Source organism: Liolophura sinensis, chromosome 5 (genome assembly GCF_032854445.1).
Source record: "Liolophura sinensis isolate JHLJ2023 chromosome 5, CUHK_Ljap_v2, whole genome shotgun sequence".
Classification (NCBI taxonomy): Eukaryota; Metazoa; Mollusca; class Polyplacophora; order Chitonida; family Chitonidae; genus Liolophura; species Liolophura sinensis.
The window spans coordinates 9,546,329-9,573,103 of NC_088299.1; the positions used below are offsets into that span (position 1 = coordinate 9,546,329).

General features: G+C 39.6%; 1 protein-coding gene across 1 annotated transcript in view; it reads left to right on the forward strand.

The window, feature by feature from the left end:
- The window catches only part of LOC135465439 (arginine-glutamic acid dipeptide repeats protein-like), a gene marked incomplete at its 5' end in the record, with an annotated part of 102,511 nt that overhangs the window by 34,288 nt on the left and 41,448 nt on the right, over positions 1-26,775 (forward strand). Inside the window, 6 exons of the mRNA XM_064742678.1 lie at positions 11,142-11,238; positions 12,117-12,270; positions 12,772-12,905; positions 14,474-14,573; positions 14,805-14,903; positions 24,158-24,238. Of these exons, the coding sequence (XP_064598748.1) occupies positions 11,142-11,238; positions 12,117-12,270; positions 12,772-12,905; positions 14,474-14,573; positions 14,805-14,903; positions 24,158-24,238 (665 nt within the window). The remainder of the gene's footprint in view (positions 1-11,141; positions 11,239-12,116; positions 12,271-12,771; positions 12,906-14,473; positions 14,574-14,804; positions 14,904-24,157; positions 24,239-26,775) is intronic.

The window sequence follows — 26,775 nt, forward strand, 5'->3', positions numbered from 1 at the left end:
AAAACATACATGAAGTGCACACATACTGCAACGCCACAGAAGAAAACAATGCATTCTACTTGTAGTTCGTCCTCGAGTCTCGCATTGTTTTATAGTTACATAATTGTTTTGTAATAACATGATCGCTATCCGCTGTAATATGACTTTGTGATGTGGCGTATGTGTTGGTGTACATACATATGCCCAAGCCAGTTTTATCTTTATGCTCAATAACACTGTAATGTATCAGCATATATCATAGCTTTCGATCTATTAAATTCATGTTATGTGATGTCATCTTTTCTTTAACTTATTCTGCTAGACTGTTTTAATCGTCCAGCCTGCTAATTTATGCTTTGTATGAACAGGATCTGAATTTTATACTATAGTAGTATGCTGGTTTTCTTTGTTTTTGTTTTTTTTTTTTCTTTCTTTTACCATATAGAGTTTTGAGAGAAAAAATTGCTTTTAAGATATTTCTACGACTTGAATTTTTAAGTCCTTTGCTTCTGACATTATTATACCCAGTGTTATGACTTAACCCGTGACCTTGTCACAGGCTGTCAGGTGAGATTTTCTCCTCACTAGGTGAGCCCCACTTACCTGTGAAATGTACAACAGGTAAATCTGTCAAATGTCTACACTTCACCTCTTAACATGCTTCAGACAGCTTAACTAGCAAGTTTAACATGTTCCACTTACACGTACATGTATATTGCTATAGTGTAAAAAAATAAGTCAGCTTAATTTTCCTGGGCAGGGCCTATATCATGCAGAAGGCTAATGCATATGCTCACCAAATGTAAGTAAAGGTTTCTGTTCGAACTGTTTATTGTATACAGTAGAGATGTCCTTTTTAAATAACTTATATTGACCATCACTGTTTCCTATCGTAGATGTATATCATAGGCATCCCTTCGCCACACAACCCTTCATCCGCCAGATCCAAAAGGATAAAAAAACAAGAAAGAAAACAGTCGGCAAACATGTATATCTATTACTGTGCAGAGCTGTGCTTCTAACCAGCCATGAACAGAGATTATTGTTTGAATCTAGGCATCAAAACAAACATTTGTAAACCCATTGTAAGGTGTGATCAACATTTCAGGTGAAAAAATGGTAGGATGAATTTCCCAAACAAAGCTGAACACAAACCACTAAATAATTGAGAAAGTATATAAGGTATGTAATTTGGACGGCTTTCAGCACAGAACAGCAGTCAGTTGTTTTTAATTACAAAGGAAAGACGTAAACGTTGTTTCAGGCAGAGAAATATCCACATTGTGGACCTTGCTAGTTCATAAGTAATGTTTAATTAGAATAATGTATCTCGGCTGCACTTTGATTGTAATGTTTATGCAATGTGGCCATCTTTACTCCAGAGAAGCTACAGATTACAGTTGTTTCCAGAACTGAAATTCCTTCTTCAGTTCAGTAATTTCATTTTTGGTTGTCAATACGTTAAGAATAAATCTTTTAAGAATAAAAGAGATTTATTTCAATGAGTGAATAATTTGATGTCAAGCTATGAGTGATCTGTGTTTAGTATACTTGTATGTGAGGCATACATTTCAAGGGAGAAAACTCTTCTGAATAACCCCTGTGTATTTGGGGCTTACGCTCTTGGTCATGTGGTACGTATTTGTGTATATATACGCGGGTTTTATATCGGTTTCAGCGCAATATGGCCAAACTGGTGTTAAACACCATTTTTTTTCTCATAATAGTTTTGTAGCTTATTGATATACATCTGCTGTGTAGAGGGTTGTCTGTCAGATGCATCAGAAGTGTTTATCAAAAAAAGAAAATGTAACTCTTTTCTGTTGGTGCTGTATTGCCAAAAAATTTCAGTCAGAAATTTCATTGATATTTAAAAGGTCTCCACAGTTCTGAATTACAAAATATGCTTTTAGTTACACGTATTTTCTGTAATGGTTGTATGAACATAAAAGAATGACTTCAGGTGACATGAGCTAACGAGAAAAGGTTCATGTGAGACGTTTTTCCTTCTTAAACAATTTCCAACTAAAATAAAGGTGTGTACGTGCATATTTTTTGTTAAAATGATGTCCTGTTTGGTATATGTTTTTTTTTTTTACTTTTCATAGGGCTCTTGTGTTGTTTATAGGGAGTGTGTATGTAGTTTGCTCATACACATGTAGTACTGAAGTCAAGGTGGTGCTTCTTTTCAGTATTATGGTGATAATGGGGACGTAACCAGTGGACAAATGTTGACATGCTTTCTGTGTCATTTGTTTCTATTTATACTCTGGGTGATGATAATACCCTTGTGCAGAAGTAGGTCAGAGCTATTTATATCCCAAATAAACAGACCTAACGCCCGAGTTATCTCCCTTTACCTGGTCTAGCTAAGGCATACAGACTTGATATGTTCAGCTAGTGTTGAGCTATTAATAGCGGTCCGACCCAGGGCTAAGATGGCATTGGGCTTTCCACTCATCCTGGGCTGACAGATTTATCCATGAGTTCACCCACTCAGAAGTTGGATCAGCATTACAGATTCATTAGGATCCTAATTGCCTGGGCTGTTCACCAGAAACTGTGGCTGTGAATCTGGAACCAGCTCTGGAGTAAATCACATTCTAGGTCAGGGAGGGTTACTCCAGTGCTGTGGATAGACCGGCCAGCCAGCCTGTGGTTCACTTTTGAGCACCCAGCTGCCATTTTGAATCTGAGGCAAAAGAAGCAGGGGTTTTAGGCAGTAGCTTGTATCTCGAAATTCCATTCGTTCCGTGAACCTGGTAGTCTGAATCTGGTGTCTGTGACAAGGTGTAGACTTGTGTGGAGGGCATGTTGAAGTCTTTGGTTGCCCCAGACCGACCATGCTAGCCGTTGACAAGAGACCTCCGCCTAACTGTTCGGGGAAGAATGAGTAGCAGTGGTGGTAGCCAGACTAGAGAGAAGGCAGCCAGCTTAAGGACCAGGGCTGTTGCGTGTTCTGTGAGCCCCTCCACCTCTACCCCCTCCCACGCCCTGGACGCCCCCACTCACAGCCGTATGTATATATATGTGCCTCTCCTTTGTACTTTACGATAGAAATTGCTATATATGCGGGAGGGTGAATTGCCGTACACACGTGAACATCTGTATAGTGCTGTACGATAGAAGTGGCTGTATATGAGGAAAGATGAATAACCGTACGTATGTGAACTTCTCTGTAGTGCTATACGATAGAAATGCCTATACATTAGGGAAGTTGAATAGCCCTACGTAGGTGAACTTCTGTGTAGTGCTGTATGATTGAAATGCCTGTACATGAGGGAAGGTGAATAGCTGTACATAGGTGAACTTCTCTTTAGTGCTGTACAACAGAAATGGCTATATATGGGGGAGGCTGAATAACTGTACATACATGTTCATGTACTTCTCTGTAGTGCTGTACAACAGAAATGGCTATATATGGGGGAGGCTGAATAACTGTACATACGTGTTCATGTACTTCTCTGTAGTGCTGTGCAGTGGAAACTGTCGCCCTATATACCCCCTATACTGATGTACAGTAGAAATGCCATTATACGGGGTTCACAATGGATCCAGCATCTGTACTTGTATATATGGACATCTTTGTACTCCTGTACAACAGAAATGCTTACTGTAATTCTTCAACCTTTTCACATTTTTGCAATTTGTTTATTTAAGCGTATTCCGATGGCCTTATTCTATGTGGGCTGGTATAATTATTATGTGAAGCCCTAAAATTGACCAATCTAGCCAGTTTAGTTTCTCTCCAAAATCAAATAAAAAATGTCTAGAAATTACACTGAAAGTTGCTCTTTCACATGTAAAAAGGTTGAGGAATTAAGGTCTGTGTAAAGTTCAGGTAAGGCAGATGAATGTTAATGTTTGTATACCTACATCTGTCATGAGATAATGGTACTGTTATAATGCCAGTCTGTACAGGAAAACATCATCTGTGGCAGAAATTTTGAGGCACGGACTCGCCCTACCCCAATAAGATGGGATATATTTGCATATACCTAGTGACCCCCCTCGTCATCATATGACTTAAATATTGCGAAGTACGATGTTAAAACCCATACATACTAATATGGATAAAGAGCCTGATCTGAGTCGGTCATGTATGTATCAGTATCGATGTGGTTTCCTTAAAAAAAAATTACTCTGAAAACATAAATTTTCAGAGGCAAATAAAGATGATAATGTACCAAGTCTGGTGCCCTAAATCATATATTTTAAGGTGGATACCACCCTACCTACAGAATAAACCATTAAGCGTCTTCCTGTCTGGCATGTGTGTGAAGGCCGGTCAACAACTTGCCGATGGTCTTGGGTTGCCCCTCGACCACCCCCCCCCCCCCCCCCCCGCCCGCCCGGTTTTCTCCTACCGTGATGCTGGTGAAGTGAAAATATTTTTGAGTAGTCCTAAAGCACCAATCAAATAAATAAATATATTGAGCGACCCCAGATGAAAACGCATGCTAATAACACTTACACACCTGACATACTGCAGTGTGGGAAGTGTGATTCCCTTCTCAGACTCTGCAGTTTGTCAGGTGTGTAAGCATAAGTGGAATTGTAGGGGGGATAGCCATTGAACTCTGCAAGGGGTGTGATAGCCATTGAACTCTGCAAGGGGTCTGATAATCACACACAAGCTCAAGATCAAAGACAAAGGCCTGGAATATAGCTTTCAGAGTTGGATCAAATGAGGAACTTAATCATGGTTGAAATACATGTATCAAATACAGTTTAGCCCATACCAATGTGTATGAAACATGAATAATGAGTATACCCCATACCAATGTGTATGAAACATGCATAATGAGTATAGCCCATGCCAGTGTGTATGAAACATGAATAATGAGTATAGCCCATACCAGTGTGTATGAAACATGAATAATGAGTATAGCCCATACCAGTGTGTATGAAACATGAATAATGAGTATAGCCCATACCAGTGTGTATGAAACATGAATAATGAGTATAGCCCATACCAATGTGTATGAAACATGAATAATGAGTATAGCCCATACCAGTGTGTATGAAACATGAATAATGAGTATAGCCCATACCAATGTGTATGAAACATGAATAATGAGTATAGCCCATAGCAGTATGTATGAGACATGAATAATGAGTATGGTATGGTCCTTATCAGACATGCCAGTATGGATAAGGAATGTTAAATATCAGTGGTACTAATGTGAATAATAGCTCACATCAGCTATACCATTTTGGATAATGAATAAAATCTGATGCATATCTGTCATAGTACATATGGATAATGAATGTTACGATTCCTATCTCTCATACCAATATGAATAATGAACCTTTTGGTTCACATCAGCCGTGTTTATGGGTAAACAGCCTCTTTTGATTTATATCAGCCCTGCCGTGTATGAATAACAGTTGTGTTGTGATTCACATAAGGCCTGGTATAGATGAATGAATGTTCATTTAGGGGAGTATGAGCATTGTTACGCCATAAATTGGTTTCATTTAAGGAGGAAGTTCGGATTATTCTGGTCCTTATTATTGAACTATTTTTATAGCGCATAACACTGGAGTAGCTCTTAGGGTTGGACACGCGTAATAAGTTGACGGGCCGTGTTGCTTCAGCGGGTAAACGTGACGTGTTCAGGGTTCATTTGAGCCTATAGAATGACATAACGCACCAATCAGGTATAAAGTAATCAGGTTAGGCAGAGGTAAATTGATGCATTGACCATTTTCCTTCGACTCCTTCATGGTGTACGTACAAACAAGCTAGCGCATCTGTCTTGATGGTAAAGGTAGATCCTCAGCCCATGCCGCTTTAACATAAACACTCGCAGTTAGCCATTTGCAGAGACCTGCCTTACTGCAGTGTTAAAAAAAAAATGCATCATTTATCTTGGAGAGTGACTTCAAGGAAGGTAATTTGAAGTCAGGGCCAAATACGGCTTTTTAATCTGGGCATTTTTTAGGCTCAAATATCTTCAGACATTAAGAAAACCTTAACCATATGTTAATTTCTTTTATAGCATATTAGAACATGAATATTACTTATCATGGGTTGAAATTTTAGCACCCTCAGTTTACATGAATATAAAGAATTTTAAGAACATTTGTTAAATTTATCAGATAGTGTTCTCCATAATTTTGGCTTCTTTAGAGTATGCTGTAGATTGGGCACCTCCAAAGGGTTTCAAAATATTCCTGTATTTGGCCCCGGATGGGGCCTTTGTTCTACAGCGAGAAAGTCTGCCTGAAAAGTATCTGTATGTATATTGTTCATCGTGTTACACATTATACCCTGTAGACAAGTACCTGTATTTATATTGTTCATTGTGTTACGCAATGTAGCCTGTTTGTGGACAAGTACCTGTATTTATATTGTTCGTCGTGTTACACAATGTAGCCTGTTTGTGGACAAGTACTTGTATGTATATTGTTCATTGTGTTACACATTGTACCCTGTTTGTGGACAAGTACCTGTATGTATATTGTTCATTGTGTTACGCAATGTAGCCTGTTTGTGGACAAGTACCTGTATTTATATTGTTCGTCGTGTTACACAATGTAGTCTGTTTGTGGACAAGTACCTGTATTTATATTGTTCATTGTGTTACGTAATGTAGCCTGTTTGTGGACAAGTACTTGTATGTATATTGTTCATTGTGTTACACAATGTACCCTGTTTGTGGACAAGTACCTGTATGTACATTGTTCATTGTGTTACGCAATGTAGCCTGTTTGTGGACAAGTACCTGTATTTATATTGTTCGTCGTGTTACACAATGTAGCCTGTTTGTGGACAAGTACTTGTATGTATATTGTTCGTCGTGTTACGCAATGTACCCTATTTGTGGACAAGTACTTCTATGTATATTGTTCATTGTGTTACGTAATGTAGCCTGTTTGTGGACAAGTACCTATATATATATTGTTCGTCGTGTTACACAATGTAGCCTGTTTGTGGACAAGTACCTGTATGTATATTGTTCATTGTGTTACGTAATGTAGCCTGTTTGTGGACAAGTACTTGTATGAACTTTGTTCGTCGTGTTACACAATGTAGCCTGTTTGTGGACAAGTACTTGTATGTATATTGTTCGTCGTGTTACACAATGTAGCCTGTTTGTGGACAAGTACTTGTATGTATATTGTTCGTCGTGTTACACAATGTACCCTGTTTGTGGACAAGTACTTGCAGGTAAATGACATGTCATTTGTTATTGCTGTAATCCTTCAGCCTTTTTGCGTGTTTGCTAAGTGTTAATTCAAAGCATTTTGAAGGCATTCTTCTTTATAGACTGTTAAAATTATACTCTTTGTGAAGCCCTGAAACTGGCCACTCCAGTCAATGCAGTTTTGTATCCAAAATCAGATTACAAACATGCATAAATTGACCTGAAACATGCTCTCTCATATGTGAAAAGTTTGAGGAATCAAGCTCTGTAGCGGTAGAAAGTCTTAGTTAAAATAAATGTACAATGTAGGCAATTATGCAAATTTAATGTGATGAAGAAAGATAAGTCCTCATTTATATATTCATATACGTGGATATTATAGTATAATTTATGTTGCGGATTTTACGAGATAACACAGTTTTAGAGGGAGAAGGGAGTATTTGAGAACGGCCTCTGTCATGGGTGGTCATGCCTCAGTCACCAGAACAACAAACTCAGTATTAATTCTCACATTCAAACCTGGGGTTTAATGTGAGAGAAAAAAAGTGAATTGTGTCCTGCTTGGATCCAAAATATCTGTAGCTGTCCTGTGATGAGTGATTGATGAGATGTTTATAAGTTTTGAGGCGAATATTACATCGTATATCATGCCGGCAGTATGTGACAGTAATGCTGATACGTTAGCTTTTATCAAGTCACCTCAGAGATCAAGCCACTACAGCTCTCTCTCCAGTTCTGATACATCATTCTGGCCCTGCCCCCAGCTAATTGTATAAATTACACAGGCATCCCCAGAAGGCTGCGGTGAGAAGACAGGACCCTTGTAGACTTAAGCTGATAACCTGTTCCTGGAGAGAACATCATTAGCATTGACAAGGCTGTCAGATCAGTAGATCTATTAGCCTATATTAATTGCTTTGTGATAAGGCGGTTCTGTCTGCAGCCAGTCTGATTTGACGTTGCTATTGCAGTTATGTTCTACCTGTACTGTTGTAGTCCGAGATAGGTTATATATAAGCCTGAATGGGGTTATAACCTGGATGCTACCTTATGACAACACACAGATGTTTGCTGTGCATGTACTTGTAACCATGTGGTATCAAACTGGTGGATACCCATGCTCCTGTCTCCCTGACTCTCAGACAACCTTATGACAACACACAGATGTTTGCTGTACATGTACTTGTAACCATGTGGTAACAAACTGGTGGATACCCATGCTCCTGTCTCCCTGACTCTCAGACAACCTTATGACAACACACAGATGTTTGCTGTACACGTACTTGTAACCATGTGGTATCAAACTGGTGGATACCCATGCTTCTGTCTCCCTGACTCTCAGACAACCTTATGACAACACACAGATGTTTGCTGTGCATGTACTTGTAACCATGTGGTAACAAACTGGTGGATACCCATGCTCCTGTCTCCCTGACTCTCAGACAACCTTATGACAACACACAGATGTTTGCTGTACACGTACTTGTAACCATGTGGTATCAAACTGGTGGATACCCATGCTTCTGTCTCCCTGACTCTCAGACAACCTTATGACAACACACAGATGTTTGCTGTACATGTACTTGTAACCATGTGGTATCAAACTGGTGGATACCCATGCTCCTGTCTCCCTGACTCTCAGATAATAAGCTATGGTATTCACCCCCTGAAATATTGCTTACCTGGGAAGGTTTACCAGAAACCTGCTGATGGCCGTGGATTTCCCTCAGGTTCTGCCCAGTTCCCGTCCACCTATAAATAGTGGCCTCTGTGGATACATTAAAAATTTATGAGTATGGCATAAAATACCAATCAAATAAGTTCTGAAGCATTACACCTGAATTAGGGGTATCTTCATGAATCTTGATCGTTTTTATGCAGTGTTACATGATTGGCCTAGATGGCGTTTGTTACACACCTGTTGTAGGTATGGATGCATTGTCTCATTTTTTTTAGCATTAAGGGGGCCTAGAGTTGTGCTGTGTTTCCACAGGCGTAGATTACACTTACATTACTTGTCCGTTAAGTTTTGTACATGTACATTAATTCGCAGCAGTTTACCACTTACTTCACTCAATTCTGTAACGTCGACGGAATGGAACATGTACCATTTTTAACACATCTGACAAGTTTTTATTGCTGGAGTGGATTGACTGCAGTGTTGTCAATACCTTGGAGACACTAAAGGAATGTGTCAAGTGATGACGTGAAGTAATGCGGATGCATCTGTATATCTGTGGGAATGCAGCCTGTAAGGTGTAACGAGTCCCATATATTTGTATATTTGTGCTTGCACACTTAAAGTATCTTGATAAATATAGCGAGTTGCTTTATCTTGCTGATCTCAAGGTACGTTATCCTCTAATCTTCACACAGGATGCGGTGTGAACTGTTGGATGAAAACAGGGTTGTGTTTTACTCTTCATTTTCCTCGCATGAGAAAGTTAATGTCTGTTTATCTGTGCAATTTAGTGTGCATTGACTACTTATCTTAGTAGTTTGCCTGGAGGAAGAAAGAAAGTAAGTTTTACAATTGCGAAGTTCTAGCAATACATGTATAAGAACAATTGTTTCACTGTACCCAGCACGCAAAAATGAGGCTAGTTTTTGTTGGCTCAGTCTGTGTGATTAATATGACAGCAAGGAAGGTGAGTTATCAACACAGTAGTGGATGCCTTGAATGTGTAACAATAGCGTTCTGCCTATAGATACTGGTTATATGACCACATGTGCACACTACACAGTACAGACTCTGTTCACACTCCATTACATGGTAGGCTCACCTTTTAACACCTGCCTTATTAGATACTTTAATTCCTCAATCTATTCACACATGAAAGAGCAACTTTCCATGCAATTTATTCACCTTTTTTCATTCGATTTTGGAGACAAAAACTACATAGGCTGTGTTTGCCTGGTAAGACATACATGTAGATTGTGAGTTAGTTTTTTTGTTAATGGCACCCTGGCTTGTTTCTGGACAAGATTTATTACCCTTGTGTCTTAGCCCAGTGTTAATTGGCACAGAAATAGCATATTTCACCTAAAGTTTACCATTATTCATGTGACTCATTTTGTTGATTCTGATTGATTGATCCAACATTTTGTGGAAGTTTTATTAATTTCTTATCAGAAAAACGTATCTGTTGGCATCCTAAAATGCATTTTTACGTACCAAATTGTAGGTGAAATACAGGAAGCTGCTGCTTTTTATGTTGTTTACTGCCCCCACCCCCCACCCTCCATCCCCAGAAACAACTAGCTGCTATCATCAGGTGTAGGCACTAACGAGAATAGGTACCTGTTTACAAACATGTGGTGAGGACAGACTACCCTCTCAGGTGTTAAGGGTACAAGTATCTGGCTCACTGGGAATACATGAGCAGAGAAATAAGACAAAGCTGTGGATGTCAGTTACTGTAAATCTTCAACTTTTTCGACCACTAGAGCAATTTCACGCTATTATTATGAAAATGGCAGACTTAACTTGAATGATGCAACCTTCAGAAAACTGTGCAGATTATTTCTCTACACCCCATATTTCTCTCAGAATGTTTCAAAATATTGTTCACAGCGATGGTTGAAGAATGAAGGATATATGTATGTGTAGTGGCCTCATTAACAGGTCTTGTAAATGTGCTGTGTATCTAAAATATGTCATGATATATCTGTTTTTCCTGGGGGTACATTTACAAACAGATGGTCATATATGTGTACATCAGTGAATATTTAAACATACAAATGCCAATACAAAGCACTGCGCACGTAAGAAATACAGCAGTACATCATTTGTGCTACGACATCAAAACTGTTCAAGTGACTTCGTCCACTGATTCACCTCAGGCTTTGCTCACTTTCCTCCCATAGTAATGCTGGCCGCCAGTGATATTTTCGAGCCCAGCGTACACCAATCAAATAAATAAAAAAGTTTAGGTTAGCCAGTCTGGAAATGATAAGTATTATTATGACAGTAATATTTAAAATGAATTATTGTTTGTATCTTTGCAGATTTGGCGCGTGATCAGGTGATTAATAACTCTGCCATCCAGTCACGAGAGCTCTTTATTTCTGATGCCACTGATACCTATCCTGTCAATGCTCTAAGGTAAGTCCTGATATTTCGCTGGGTAATTAACATTCTCTGATCACGGAGGCTATATTAATTGCTATTGTGCTTGAATGAGAAATGCTCAAGAGTTTATAATTTATTTCTCGCTTTTTCCACTGTTATCCACTTGAGGCCTTGGTGGGCAATAAGTGGTTGATTGCACTCGTATGGCTTTTTTGGATAGTTGTGCATGAAGTTTATTGGTTTATCCTGTCAGTCACTAATATGACATAGATGATGTGCTCGCCTTGTAGCCGACATTCTCAGGGACACATGTTGGAAAGTTTGTTCACTTACCTGCCAAAGGCTGGCGGTTTTGTACCTCGGGCGCTCTGGTTTCCTTCTCCACAAAATATATTAGTGTCATATTAGTGAAAAATTGAATAGGGCATTAAGCTCGAATGAGATAAAATAATTAATGAATGTTACAAAATAAAACTCCTCATTTGTCTACGACACACATGGATATCTTTGTCTACGTGGTAGGTGTTCCTATTAATTCTAGTCCTTTTGTCAGTGCATTGTCCTGTTTGCTTGTCCATGGCCGACGAAGTTAGCACGGCAGGCATGGCATAGTGATCCAGGAGCCTCTCACCGAATCAGTCACTGTGAGTTAAGTCCGGTTAGTGCAGGCGTCCTCTCCAGCCATACATAGAAGGTTTAACAGGAACCATGCGGTGGGTTGTGGATTTTCACGGGGCTCTGCATGGTTTCTTCCCACCATAATGCTGGTCCACCCTGTTATAAGTCAAGTATTCTTGAGTACAGCGGTAAAATGTCCTTCAAATAAAAAATGTCGCTTGTCATCCTGTTTTTGATTGCACCAAACAGGTCGGTCCTGTAATTGTTCTCTGTTGCACTGCTTTGTTTTCCAGGGGGAAGTGTCAGGTGACCCACTACCAGGATATCTTCTCCAGCCAAAGATTTCCAACCCGAAAAAGACTCCTTTTTTTATGTCCTCGGGTACACCCGGAAACCAAAAGGCTGGCGAACACGCAGGGGGAGATTCGGGTGGGCTCAAGCCACCAGGTAATGAACAGCACACATTGTGCACAAAGTTATTGTCAAGAACAGTTTGGCAAATATGAGGGTCCATTTTAATTGCAAGTTATCCCACTTTGCATTTGATTTCATGACTGAAACTTATGCTTTTGCTTGTTGATTCAACTAAAGCATTGTTCACTCTACAACAGGTCAGTTGAATTGTAAGAATATGCATACATTAGCAACATTTAATCATCTAAAATGTAAAACATTACAGTTACTTTTTCCTTTACTTGCACAAGTTTTCTAGGGCTGCGATGTAGTTATGTAATGATAGACAGTGCAGAAGGTTAACTGTGAATTGAAGTCACTACTGTGAAGGCATCCCAACAGTTGTGAAACAATTAACTCCATTATCCCCATTGGAGATAAATTTCTTGATGACATCAGTAAGAAACAGGAAGGCGTTGTAAGTCTGAGTTGCTGTTGTATGTTTAGGGCATCATAGTTTTTGAGTAATAAAAGTGGCTGTTGTTGTTGTTGTAGGCTCGCCTACCTGAATACAAGCCTGATGTCGTGCCCAGAGATATGCCTGAGAAAACGGAGGCATTTGAAGAGGTACGATGGAGGCCTTGCAGTGTCATGGATGGAGATTTGATGATGTATCTTCGAGCTGCCAGGTAAACATACCTAGTGTAGCGGTATTTTCTTGCAATGTTCTTTAACATTTTGATGCTAGAATATTTGCACTCATATGAAACAGTCAGGTTTATGGAAGACACCTGGCCCCAGGATCACAAAGTGATCTGAGATTTAAGTTAAAATTTAGGTCATTAAACTTGATGTATGTCTTTCCCTTGTTTTAGCTGAAATTTGTTTTACAAGGACTTAGCCAGAGTTTACATTGCCCAGCAACACTTTGACCTTGTTACTTAAGAAATGACAATGTTAATATGATTTTTAAGTTTGACTTATGTCTGAGATGGCTTGGCGATGCTGGGACCAGGGCTAATAGGAAAAACCAGAGCCTACTTTCAAGAAACTTCTCAAATTCAGTATGTGGTGTCCCACCCCCCACCCCAAAAAACAAGGCAACCAATACATAAGTTTAATATTGTTTTACTTAAGGAAAACACATTTGCTTAAGCAAAAAACATAAGAAGTTTCATAAAACCAGGCCTTGGGGACAGGTTTGTCACATTTCTTCAGACTTACGTCAAAAATTCAAAACACAACTAGAAATTAAATGCCTTTCTCGAGGGAGAGTTAAATTTGTAAACTGATTCTTTTCAGCATAACAATGTACCAACAACAATTTGAGTCCTTTTCTGTTCTGAGTTCGGCTTTTTAAGCACTCGCAATTTTTGATTTAAGTTCTGTGTTTATTGATAAATAAAGGACCTGAAGCTGATTCCACAAAAGCCAGTTTTCATTTCAGTCAAAATTTGAAATCTTTCCAAAACGTTGAGTTGTTGGTACCGAAAGTTGAAATTCGGGGACATTTGGCTTAAGATAACACTGATAAGGTGGACAAAATTTTGCTGCATAAAACAGAAAAATAAGCGTTAGGATTGTATTCCAAATTGACGCAAGTGAGAAATGTCTTTGTGGATTCGGTTCCTGGTACCTGAGAAATCTCCTGAGTTAAGGGCAAAGCAAAATCAGCCAGAGCTGTTGGTTTTGCTGAGCTCAATTTAGTATGTTGATTATCAGCTCTTTCACCAACAGGCTGTGTGAAATGTATTTGAGGATGTTCATAGAATAAAAATAGTCTAATGTAGAAAACAACCTTACACATATTTGAGAGGGAAATGATATGTAAAAGCTTGCTGGGATAATAAACAGTAAAGTGGTCTGCCAGCAACCTTCAGATGGTCGTGGGTTTCCCCCGGCCCCTGGTAGGTTTCCTTCTATCATAGTGCTGGCCACCGTCATATAAGTGAAATATTCTTGAGTATAGCGTTAAACACCAATCAAATAAATAAAATAAATAAATAAACAGTAAAATAGTATGTGCATAACTGTCACATTACTACTACCAAATATTGACAAATATGAGAAATAAAATAGGTAGATGAAATTATTCTGATGAAAAGGTGTTGTATAAATTTCACAAACGAATACAGCAGTTTCGGCAACATTGACTTGAAACTCCTTTTAAAGGATTTAACTTGTGTAGATGTCAAAGTATGTGAATACTACAGGATAGTAGGACTAAACCATATTCCTGTATTTCCTCACTTGACAGGAGCGTAGCAGCGTTCGCGGGCATGTGTGATGGCGGTTCGACAGATGATGGCTGCCAGGCTGCCTCCATGGATGAAACGACTATCAATGCCATGGATACGGTAAGTTACATTTTGAAGTTTTTTCTAATGCCAGGCATTTTCTAGTAAACAGTTTGCGCTTCTTATTAACGGGCTGTTGTTGGTAGGCATGTAAATTAAAAGACTAATTTTGTTTTAGTCTTAAGAATTATTATAGGTTGTAAGGCCACATGTAAAAAAGAATATGTTTGAGTGAGTGAGTGAGTGCTTGGGGTTTAAAGTTGTACTTGAATTTGTTTGATGTTGTTGCAGCTCCATAGGTTTAACTACGACACGGGCAAAGCTCTACAGGCCTTAGTTAAGTGCCCTGTACCTCGCAGTGTGGAGAGGAAATGGACTGAGGATGAAATGGTAAGGCTTGTTATAATATAAAACAGGGTTTACTGTATTTCACCCGGAGATTAAAGTTTGTCTAGTGACAAACTTTGCTTATTTTTGGTTTATTCATCTACCTTATAGGTCCACTTGAGGTCTCGTCAAAAAAAACTTAAGTGAAGTCAACAAAAGTATCATTTTAAGGCCTTTATATGCCGAAAGTTCATCTTTACATCCCAAACTTAAGGTGAAATACAAAAGTCTGTTTTTGATCAGGTTTATGTTCACACCCCTGTTATAAGACCATGGGTGAGATATGTGCTCTAAATGCATTCTCCCCAAACTTTTGATTATGCCAGGCCTGTGTTATTAGCACAGCTAGAATTTGCTTCGGGAGTTAGTCAGGTGTAGAGGTGTGATAGCACGCCTCAGACTCAAAGGCTTGATATAGTATTACAAGGGGGGGAGAGAAACAAGAGCAGCGATGGCCGTGAGATACAAATGGCTACACTCCCTGGATGCTGTGTAAGGTTGACTAGCCACTTATCTATCCAGCTATTTATGTGGATGGTGAATCTAAAAATTGGAACTCCATGTTTTCAATACTTTTTAACTTGGGAGAGATAGGAAAAAATGAAATCTGGACACCCTGCTCGAAGAAAATGGCCTAAGAAAGAGATGTTTGGACACACACTTTCACATTTCTGGTTAACCTGCATCTGTCTGTTGGTGTTGCTCTATAGACAAAAATTTGCTAAATATTGTAAAACTGACCTGATGTTCAACAGGCTTGGCTCAACATTTTTAACTTGATGAAGTGGAGAGTGTGTCAAAAGGTTGTAATTTTTTAGACAACAGTATGAACATTGTTGTACAATTCCATTGATGAGATTTACACAGTAAATAATCATTACAACCGTGATATGATGAAAAGAGATTTGATTGATGTACCGTGATTACATGTACAGATGCGTGGGTTTGTTTTCGACATTAATGCTGATCTCCACAGAAGAAAAAGGCATCACTTATTCATTCACATATGTAAAAGGGTTGTGCAATCAGGGCGATGTTTGCATGCAAAACTGTAGCGTTCTGTCTGAAAACTTGTCGTGTTGCTATGGTTTTATCCAGATTTCTTCTAATCATAAACCTAAATACTGGAATATAAGGGTTAGCCTCTAATGACCTTAACTCCAGTGAACAAAATAATTCATACTACTGAATGAAAGTCAAATGAAATGTAATTTATTATGGCATTTTATGAAGACTAAGTTATCTCCCTTGTTCGTCATTTTTTCCTTTTAATACAGTTTATTTGTACATTGGTTTGATTACATGGTCTTTGAGATATGGAAGCAAATTGGTACTGCATAACACATGAAGTAGAAGAATGATGCTTTGCATATTATTGCCAATAACACTAATGGTATTTTCGCCATCTTGCTGTAAAGTGTATTTGCAGCAAAGGTGTTGGCGGCATGTTCATAAAATTTTACCCATTCACTAAATAATTAGTGAATTGACTATAAGTGGAGAAGAATCTTTGTTTTTGTGATGTTTTTGAGGGAAAAAGCAAACATTCAGTGCAGGAACTGTACATAAATGTTGAACAAGGAAATTCATAATATTGTTTATATTTACAAGGGTGGCTTGTTTCACGGTTTCAGTCTTGCACAGAACAAAGCTTGTAACCAGAATACATGCTTCTTTTTCTTCATTTGTTTTTTTTTTTGCTTCTCTTTTGAAAAAAACCCAGAACCAGTCCATAGTTCACAATAATGAATTACCTGCCCTTTGGTTATGGATCGTCTTCACCAAAGCGCAGTTCCTCGTGTATTGATTGGCATTAAGCTCTACCTGATTAAGACACTTCCTCTGGCATCAAAATAAACTCTCCTGTACTCTCTAAGCCACAGCTTCCCTTTGCTTAGTGTTCCCTTGTGTTGGGATTGTTCACAGACCATGGGCAGGGCATTGAAATGCCGTGTTGATAAGGACATCGATAAGGAAAGCCCTGAAAGCAATAAATATGACGTTATCTTTTTGAGTGAAGTGAACAAGAAACATTGATATTTTCAGAAGCATAATTTTGAGAACCAGAAGCCTATTGCAGAAGCAATGGTAGGCAAAGTTAACTGTCGCTGCCATGACAACATAAGTGCTTAACATATGTTGCCATGGTAGTTTCAGTCAGCTTAGTCTACGATAGCTTTCTGCAAGCCGTCCCTGGAGTTTTGGTTTGATGCATGATACCATTTATATCACGGACATGTTTTAAGTGGTAACTAATACAAGATTCAGTGTGTTATCCATTGTTACTTGTATAAACATTCTGTCTGATGTCTGTGCTATAAATTCACAGGTGGGTATGTTAAAGAAATCATTTTGGTTTTTCTCATCAGTTCAAAATTATCAACCATGATTCAGTGTGTTTTTCTCAGAATTGTGTAAGCTTTCTGGAGCAAAGATAAAAATCTGGTTTAATCCGAAATGTGTGCACTGTATCTTCTGCTGCGCAATTGGACTTGAAAAGTTATGAGGAATCAATGGCCGGGGCTACCAAGTACTTAAATACCCATCAGTCTCCAGTTACCATGGCAACGATCTTTATTATAGTTCATTGGATACCTTTTATAAGGCTACCTTAAGCATGTTTTAAATTGGATGTAACTGCCCCGGGGGTTTACTGCGTTTCTTTAGAAACGTTCAAGGAAAGTATTTCTGGAGGTGTTTGTAAAGTTGTATAATCTTTGGGTATTTGTAGTCTGAGTCCTTTTTAACTGCGATTGTGATCTAAATGGAAGGGGGTAGGAAAGCAGGCAACCATAAAGCTGCGCCTCTGTGCTGCTTTTATTGATTTCCACACAGATTGATGACAAAATAGAATGCAGTGAATTAGCTTGGTAGACATTCCTCATGCTCTCTAGCTGGCCCATCCTGGTTTCTTATCCAGAACCACAAACTGCTCGCAGATCACAATAAAACAGCTTATTTCTGCTGGATTTTGGAAGGTTTTCCACATAAAACATCTTTATCGATGAAACGTTTAATGTTGTGTATTTAGTATGAGCCAGACTTGCCAGCGGGCAGGGGTTTTACCACAGGTGCTTTCTTTTCCACTGCCCATAAAATCAGCCGCCATCTTATAAGTGAGAAGTTCTTAATTATGGCGTCAAGCAACAATCAAAAACATTTTGAATGATACCTGTCTGTTGTCATTGATGTTATGCTTGATGTTCAAAGCATAGAATATTGTCATTCAGGTTACGCTGCAGAAATCCTACAAACCAGCAAATAATGCTGTGTTGAATATGCCCTCCACCCTTGCACATGAGAATTCTCCTGTAATTAGAAAATATACTATTTAATATTTGGTATATTCTTTAGTATCTGCTCTTCAAATATATGACATCTTTTTTGATGCATCTTTCTTCACCAGGCCAAGAACTAATCATGCTCTGTAGTACAGCCTACTATTGTGATTGGAGTGAGTGAGTACTTGGGGTTTAACGTTGTACTCAACAATTTTTCAGTCATATGACGACAAAGGAATCCTTAGGGTGCAGGTACATGTAATGTGCCTCCTTGTTGCAGGACGGATTTCCACCGCTCTTTTATTTAGTGCTGCTTCACTGAGACGACTTACCGAAGGCAAGTAAGCCGCCCCGCCCGAGCCATTATACTGATACGGGTCAACCAGTCGTTGCACTATCCTCTTCATGCCGAACGCCAAGTGAGGAAGTTACAACTTCCTCTTTTAAAGTCTTAGATGTGACTCGACCCAGGATTGATCCCGGATCAACCGCTCCAAAAGCGGACGCTCCACCAGCTGTGCTATCCGGGCCTGTCTTATAATTGGAAGATTTAGTTTTGACTGACAGTAATGATTTCAGGATGGACACCAGGCACTCCTCTCTAGTTCATCAGTGTCATTGTCTAGTTCATAGCACAAGTGACCTATTCTATTTCAGTATGTTCTTCCATGATGACAGGCTTAGTATTGATTCTTGCTACAACGACAACATTAGTGATGTTACAGGGTATGTGGCATGAGCTGAACAGCCATGCCTATGGTCAAGAGTTGGAAAGATCGGAAACAGCGAGCCTATTCGTTAATTCAAGGTCATGGGCTGTCAGCTGGGTTTGTTGACGAGGCAAAGCATGTCATAGTCTTCCGTTAATGCCTCTTGACTACAGCAAGTAATTAGTCATATCCCTTTTGTGAAGGGCTGGCTGGTCGTCACGGCGATAAAGGCGGGCTAATCAAGCATGGGGTTGGCACATTGTACATTGATTACTAGGGCAGTTGTGTCGTCGCATCTCAGTTAGCAAACTAATAGAGATTATCAGGGGAACAAATAGAGCTGAAGTGGCATCCCTCATCTGTGGCGAAACGGCAGAAATACCCTAATCCAAATTGTATTGAGTTGTGCTATTTACGAGGCAGCTGACAAGGACTAGGGCTGATGGATCGGAGCCGAGTCTTGAGGGCCTGGGACAATCGCTTTCCTATTGGATGATGGATGGCGTGTATGTAAGACCTTCAATTGCCATGGAGATGGAGCGGGCTCATTGAAGTGCCAGGATGGTGTATAACCTGTGTGTTACTTTAAAGCTGGCGGGATGATGGATTGACACTGTTGGTATACATTTGTCCGGTCCCACTGTAACACCAAAGAGACTTCATGGAGGCCTGTGGAACATATGTGTTGTGTATGGTGATATGAAGGGATGGGAGTCATGGGTGTAACTAAGCACTGGCCGTTCCGTTTCGCAGGGATGCCCTAAATCCAGTGTTTTTATTCAGACTCTGTTTTGTTTTTTTTGTTGTTGTGTACCTGACTTTCTGAAGTCATATTTGTACTGGACAGAACTAAGGTAACTAAGTCTTAGGTGATCTATGGCAGCTAGACTGCTTTTATTTTTTTAATTGGCATTTTATGAAATACTCAAGAATGTTTCACTTAAAAGGCGACCAACATTATGGTGGAAGGAAACTGGGCAGAGCCCAAAGGTAAATACACAGCCATCCACAGACCTTTGTACATGCGACCAGAGAAATAGCTGGTGTCTACAATCTAAAATGTGACGGGGACCTCCTTGGCGTGGTGGTCACCATGCTGGCACAGCAAAATGAATCAGGAGCCAATCTCACCAATGCGGTAGCTGTTAGTAGCTATCTTAGCAAGTGAAATGGATGGTTATGCTCACTGCACTGAAAATGTACAGACCTGTACTAAGTTATTGAACGAGTCTACCCTGTCTACTGTCTTAAATTTCAACCAGCTTATTCACTTTTTGTTTGTGACATGGTATCTGACATAAGCTCAAAAGAATTTAGCTTTATAGCTGATACAGGGTCAAATACAGAGGTCACCTTGGACAACAGACATGGCTGATGTTCAGAGAATAGTAGATGTACAAAACTGTGCTTAAACAACCTTGTTAAACCTCTCTTCAGTGACCCTTAAATGTAGCCTAGTTTTACAGAATTAACAACTAAACCTTGGGTATTGAGTAGTATTTATAAGACCATACAAGTATATATATCTCTGTGTTCACTATTACTGTGGGTCACAAATTTTAGCATCCTTCATTTGTTAGATTTTTCCTGATTCCGATTGTTTCATCCACCATACAAGGCCATTTAAGAGTTTTTTATTTGTGAAACTTGATTGCTTCTTGTGGCATACATCCTTTGAATTAATTGAAATGTCTGAAGTTTAGTGCCACATATTAATCAATCATCTCGCATCAGTCAGAAAGATTGGTCAATTTCTCCTGCTCATCAGTTTGGTGGAAAAGCTGTAGAAAGTTCAGTGCCAAGGGGTTACAGGAAATGGATTTCACCCATAGGACATGTTATGGTAACTGTTGATGACTTAACTCCCTTGTCTGACTTGAAAGTTCAGTGCCGTGATGGATGAATCGCCATGCCGAATAGACGAGGCCGCCGGCAATAACCTCTTGTGTTAAAGAAGCGATCGTCAAAATATGATTTATGGTTCCTTTGCGCAGTTGAAATCTAGATCTTCACCTCCGATGTGGCAGGAAAACTATCCCCCATAGGAGGGCTAGGGACAGGAAAGAAATACTGTAATAAAGCAGGCTGACAGTAAAGAGCAAGATTAGATTGCAATGATGCCTTCTTGGATATACACTGGGATGACTTATGAGCTTCGGCAGACCTGTTCATTTGTGAACTAGTGATGAATGGGAGGTGGGTACCACTCATGGCTACCGTCCTCGTTCTCTGGGCCAGATGAAAGATTATATCTATGAGGAGAGTCTGATCTGGGACGGGGCTCACATGTATTATTTCTGGGGGGAGAGTCACAACGCTGGTTTAGACTAGGTTGCTAAACCAGGTTGAGGCATTCTGGTGGGTGTAAAGAAACCGATACTCGATACTTCACCGGTAAAAAAATAAAAGTCTTTTAAAGGGTGACATTTTGTGGCATGTTTGCATTCCCTGCTCTCTCTATCTAGTCCACACAACCCACGCCTCAGACCCTCTTAAAGTCAACCCCTCAAGCAATTATTTCCCTTCATCTTGTGAAAAGAGAACAACCGCAAATTCACTATACATGTAAAAGTGACCTTCCAGAAAAAGTCCATGTTCATTGTCCGTTGTCGATTCACTGTACACGTAAGAAAAAAACATCCCAGAAAAAGTCCCAGGTTACCTAGTCCTCAGGCCACATGTTAAGGTAAAGGTCCGTGTTGAAAAGGTACATGTAGGATGTCAGAAATTTGACTGACCTACACAGACAGACAAGCAGACTGACGAGCAGACAGATGAATATACCAAGCTGTTTGTCAGAAGTGAAATAAATAATATAACGACATCACCAAGGAGCAGTCTGAATTTTTAATGTTGATGCTCAGTTCCCGGAGTCAATGAAATGCTTGAAGCAAATTACATTGTAGTCTGTTTTAAGGAAATGTTTAAAATTTTGGTTATATGTAAAATGTACTTTGCATCACCACAATGAGCAGGCTGCCTAATAACCTTGCTCCTTTTGAGGCAGTGAGACAGGAGCATCTGTCAGCTTTCTATCAGATATTTGCTGCTGGCTTGATGTTCATTGCTAACAAACCCTGCAGAGAAGGGAAAAGAAATATCTCTCCTTTTGCAAATGTGGACGTAATTTGAACAAAGCGCGCCACTCAAGCCGCAGTGTGAGAAGTTAGGGGAACTATTATAGAGGCGAGATTACAGCCGAACTGCCTGTTCTTATAGATCAAATTAGTCGCTGAGCCGGTGACAAGAGGCGCAAAAAAAGATGGCCGCTGCGGCTCTTCACACAGGGGCCTTTTACCAGGAAATCAATATTTATGTTCTGGGCTGTGAAACGGATTCCAGACGACTTAGAAAAAGCAATCTGGGTACATGTGTTAAATTCAACACCAGTGAAAGATCACATGGACCATAAGTTTTTTTTTTTTTTTTTTTTTTACTTTTTTCTCTGTTTTTCTTTACATCAGTTCTCATTTTTCTTGGTCACCTTTAATGTACTTTTTTTTTGTAGTCTAAAAAGCTTTGGCCTGCCATGGACAAAAAAGAAATAGAAGAAGATAAATGAACAGGAAAGGTACTTCTGGATATTGGTGAAAACAGAAGTCCAGTAGTGTACGGATGTAGTACATGGGAAGGTCTGGCAGCAACATGGGGATGGTTTTTGGGTTTCCGGCACCCATCATATAAGTGAAATATTCTTGAGCACAGCGTAAATCACCTGTGAGATAAATAGACAAACGTACAGATACACCATTATACTTCACAGAGGCAGTAACGGGTGTGTAGAAAAAAAAATACACATCAGCAGATAAAATAAAGGAAAAAAGTGATGTTTTTGCATGTCTTGGGTCAAAGTCTTCAACTGAAACGATCACAGTGGCATGGCTGAAATATGACATTAAATATCAAGGACCCACCATATAAATACTCACTATTCTTTGCTGTCAAGTAAGATTTGAAATATAGGGATGTAAATGACTTGTTTTTGTTTTTTTTCTTCTTCTTTTTTTTTTTGCTAACTTGTGTGCAGGCAAAGATATGATGCTAGCATTTTGACTTAGAAATGACAATCACATGGTGTTTGGAATAGCTCTGGTTTTAATGGATGGCAATGGAGGTACAATGGCCAAGATGAACTCTGACCTTCTCCTTCAGTTCCTTGGTAACATGCCCCTTCCTAAGAAGCCTGCACCGGGCTCCCTTAGTCTGACACCCATTGTTCTGGGGACAGGCGTGATGTGAGGCCATGTGGCAGAGGTGACATAATTCTCCATGGTGAAGGTGATACAGTTAAGTGTCTATGGATTAGAACGTGTTGTTGAACAACACGCAATTAGATGCTCTGAATGAGTCATGCAGAGTTGGGCAGCTCTTTGGTGGCTTCTGCGGTCGACCGACAACACTGCAGGAGAGTCCAACCGATACGAAAGCTCTCTTGTTTCAAGAACGCTTTGCTGTAGTCCCCTGCCTACACCCGCCCCGCCCACACACACACACAAACTAGAAAGATTTCAGTTCCTTTCTAAATAACGCCTTGGGAAGGATTATGAAAGTACATCAAATCGAAATTTTGATCATTTAAACATGAGAACAGTTAAAGCCTTAACTGGTTATGTGTTCAGCAGTAAAAACATTAAAACACCTGCTGTAGCATGAAATAAATGTGCACCTCGAATAAAGAAATGTGCACATCAGTGATATTTATGTGCACCGCTTATGAGGTAAATACACACTTTTGCCCAGTGATCAATAATTTATGGTATGGTTTATTGAAATTTTGTGAGTTATGTACGTTACCCAACATAACCCTAGCTACGGTAGAGCTGTTGTTTGTCAAAGGCGTTTTAAGTAGTCTTCAATCGTGCTATTAAAATGTTATCTGAATTTGTGGATGTAAAACAGTATGCAGGGAAGAGTTTATGAATCAACCAATGTTTCGTTATGTCATCATTGCTAATGTTCCGTCATGTCATCATTGCACATCACCTGCTGATTTCACAGATTTATTATCATGTTCTAGGAGTAAGTCTTCATGTTATCGTGTCCCATCATGGTAAAATTGATAAAAACATCTATCTCTATAGTCATTGTAATGTTAATGCCCATGAGGCCCTGAAATTTAAAAGTCTGGCTTACTGCGAAACATACACACGTTAGATTATATTATACAGTACCCGTTAGTGCAGTCCAATTCAGTGTTCGTGCTCAATTGTGCAAATTTAGTTCGGGATAAGTTATAAAAGTTCCCTTGTTTATTGTGTGATTTCAGAAGCGATTTGTCAAAGGGCTCCGACAATACGGCAAGAACTTCTTCAAGATCAGAAAAGAGATGTTGCCACACAAAGAAACGGTAAGTTGACATTTTTATCTGGCCTTTTAATGCAAGATAACAAAACGCTTGTTTTTTTTTTTGTGTGATGTCTTCAAAATGATGTGAATAGAGGGTGTTGCCTTGCCAGATTTTCAGCATGGAGAGAAGCAGTGGATGGGAACTTTTGATAGAACTGTTCTTCACATCATCCAAAGTCACCCAAAGATAAAGCTACCAAGATGTATCATCTTAGTGAGATAGTTGCTGGTGTAGCACAGGTGTGGGTATGTAGTGCTTTATGTTAGTTGCAGGAGTTTTGGGAATCGTGCTGAAAAGTGGTGTACCATGTCCTTAGTCATACACTTCAGTCTGGTTTTAAGACAGTCTACCTGTACGTGTAATGTGGAAATAATTAGAAGTGGTTTTTTTCTTGATGCTAGTGTTGTTACTTTTAAACTACAGTAGCATTCTTTATAACCTGCATTACTTTGTCTTTTTTGTTGCTTTGTGGATCCTCAAAATGTTAATGAATTTCACAATGTTTCTTTTTGTCTAAAAATTTGATCCTACCGTTAGTACCTCAGGGTCAGTTTGGCAGGGCTGATTTACGTTATGGCATTTTACTTTTTGTTTGATTTCACTTTAAATGTGTGTCCATGATTTTATGATGAATGTACCCGGGAATGCATTTATTGAAGTTGAGTGTCTTGCGTACAGAATGCGATTTTTCATAGGACGGGATTATGTTATGGTGGAGTGAGATTGTATTAATTAGTTTGTACTACTCTTTGTATACAAGTTCACAGATAAAGTTCTCAAATTTTATCTGTGAATATAAATTCATCAGGTGTGTTATACTACAATTGCGACTATCATATGTAAAGTGATAAATTCTTGCCTATGGCCTTAAACAACAATCAAGTAAAAAATATATATACAAATATTACTAATGAGAGCAGCTTGGAATAGACACAAAACATCTGTAGAACTTTGGTTTTCTTCCACATAATACCAAGATGGTGTAATTGACGGGTACAGTGTGAGTCTTAACGAGCGCAGAAGGTGTCTCCTAAGACATTTGCACCAGGCACAGGTGAGGTGGGGTCAGGACACAGTGTGATAATCTCTTCCTTCCCTGCAGGCAATAACCTGTGTCTGTCAGTCAGACATACAAGCCTGAAGTTTGTTGGGTCACATCTTGGTCTAGATTAGCAGACTGCCTTTGTCCTTGGAGCAGGGATTCAGTTACGCCTGTCATCTCACATTTCTTCACATACTGCTGATCTAGTCACTGGAACAGAGAACATAGACAACCCCCCTGTGGGTTACCCTGCCCAGCTTCTAGCTATGAATTTCCAGCCATTATCCACACTAAGAGCAGAGTATCGGGTCTGTACGTAGGTGACAAACAGCTGACCAAGAGTTAGAAGTGGCAAAAAGCTGAATGTGAAATTCACGTAGCAAAATAGCGGAATGAGAATTCCAAGTGGCAAAAAGCTGGGCGTGAAATTCAGGTAGCAAAAAGCTGAATGTGAAATTTTAAGTTGTACAAGTCTGAATGTGAGAACAAAGTGGCAAGAAGCTGGTTATGATATCAAAGAGGCATGAAGATGAATATGAAATCCAGGTGAAACATATAGTTGAAAGATCAGATGTAAACACCCTAAAGAGGTAGTTACACTAACTGAAATATGCTTGAAACATCTATTCACATCTATTGTCTTGACAGCAGCAAATGCAGGGAATTAAAAGTAGTTTCTTGTGGTATAGCCGAACCAGTTTCAGGTATTCATTTACACGTAGGTAAAGCCGGCTAAAGCAGAGTGTTGTCTAGCTTCTTATTTTTCAGCTTTTGAAAATGGTTAATAATGGGTTGTGGTCATGTGTAGTAGTGATGTCGCAGGGGTTATGTATGGTAGTGATGTGGCAGGGGTTATGATGGGCTGTGGCATGTATGGTAGTGATGTGGCAGGGGTTATGATGGACTGTGGGCATGTATGGTAGTGATGTGGCAGGGGTTATGATGGACTGGGCATGTATGGTAGTGATGTGGCAGGGGTTGTGATGGACTGTGGGCATGTGTGGTAGTGATGTGGCAGGGGTTATGATGGACTGTGGGCATGTATGGTAGTGATGTGGCAGGGGTTATGCTGAGCTGTGGGCATGTGTGGTAGTGATGTGGCAGGGGTTATGATGGGTTGTGGGCATGTATGGTAGTGATGTGGCAGGGGTTGTGATGGGTTTGTGAGCATGTGTGGTAGTGATGTGGCAGGGGTTATGATGGGCTGTGGGCATGTATGGTAGTGATGTGGCAGGGGTTATGCTGAGCTGTGGGCATAATGGATCAGAGAAATTAATTGTTCAGCATACAGAAATGCACAGTAGAATTAGATGAAATTGGAAAATGTAGTACTAGACAAAATGGCAATGATAATAAAGAGATGGTGTTTAATGCCTCTTTGTGGAAGAGGTTCCAGTCATCTGTCATGGGACAGATTTGTATGAGGGAAGGATGCAAGACCAGCCCCGGCAGTCTGTGGGCTGAGCAAACACAGAGGGGCTTCAGGTACCATGAT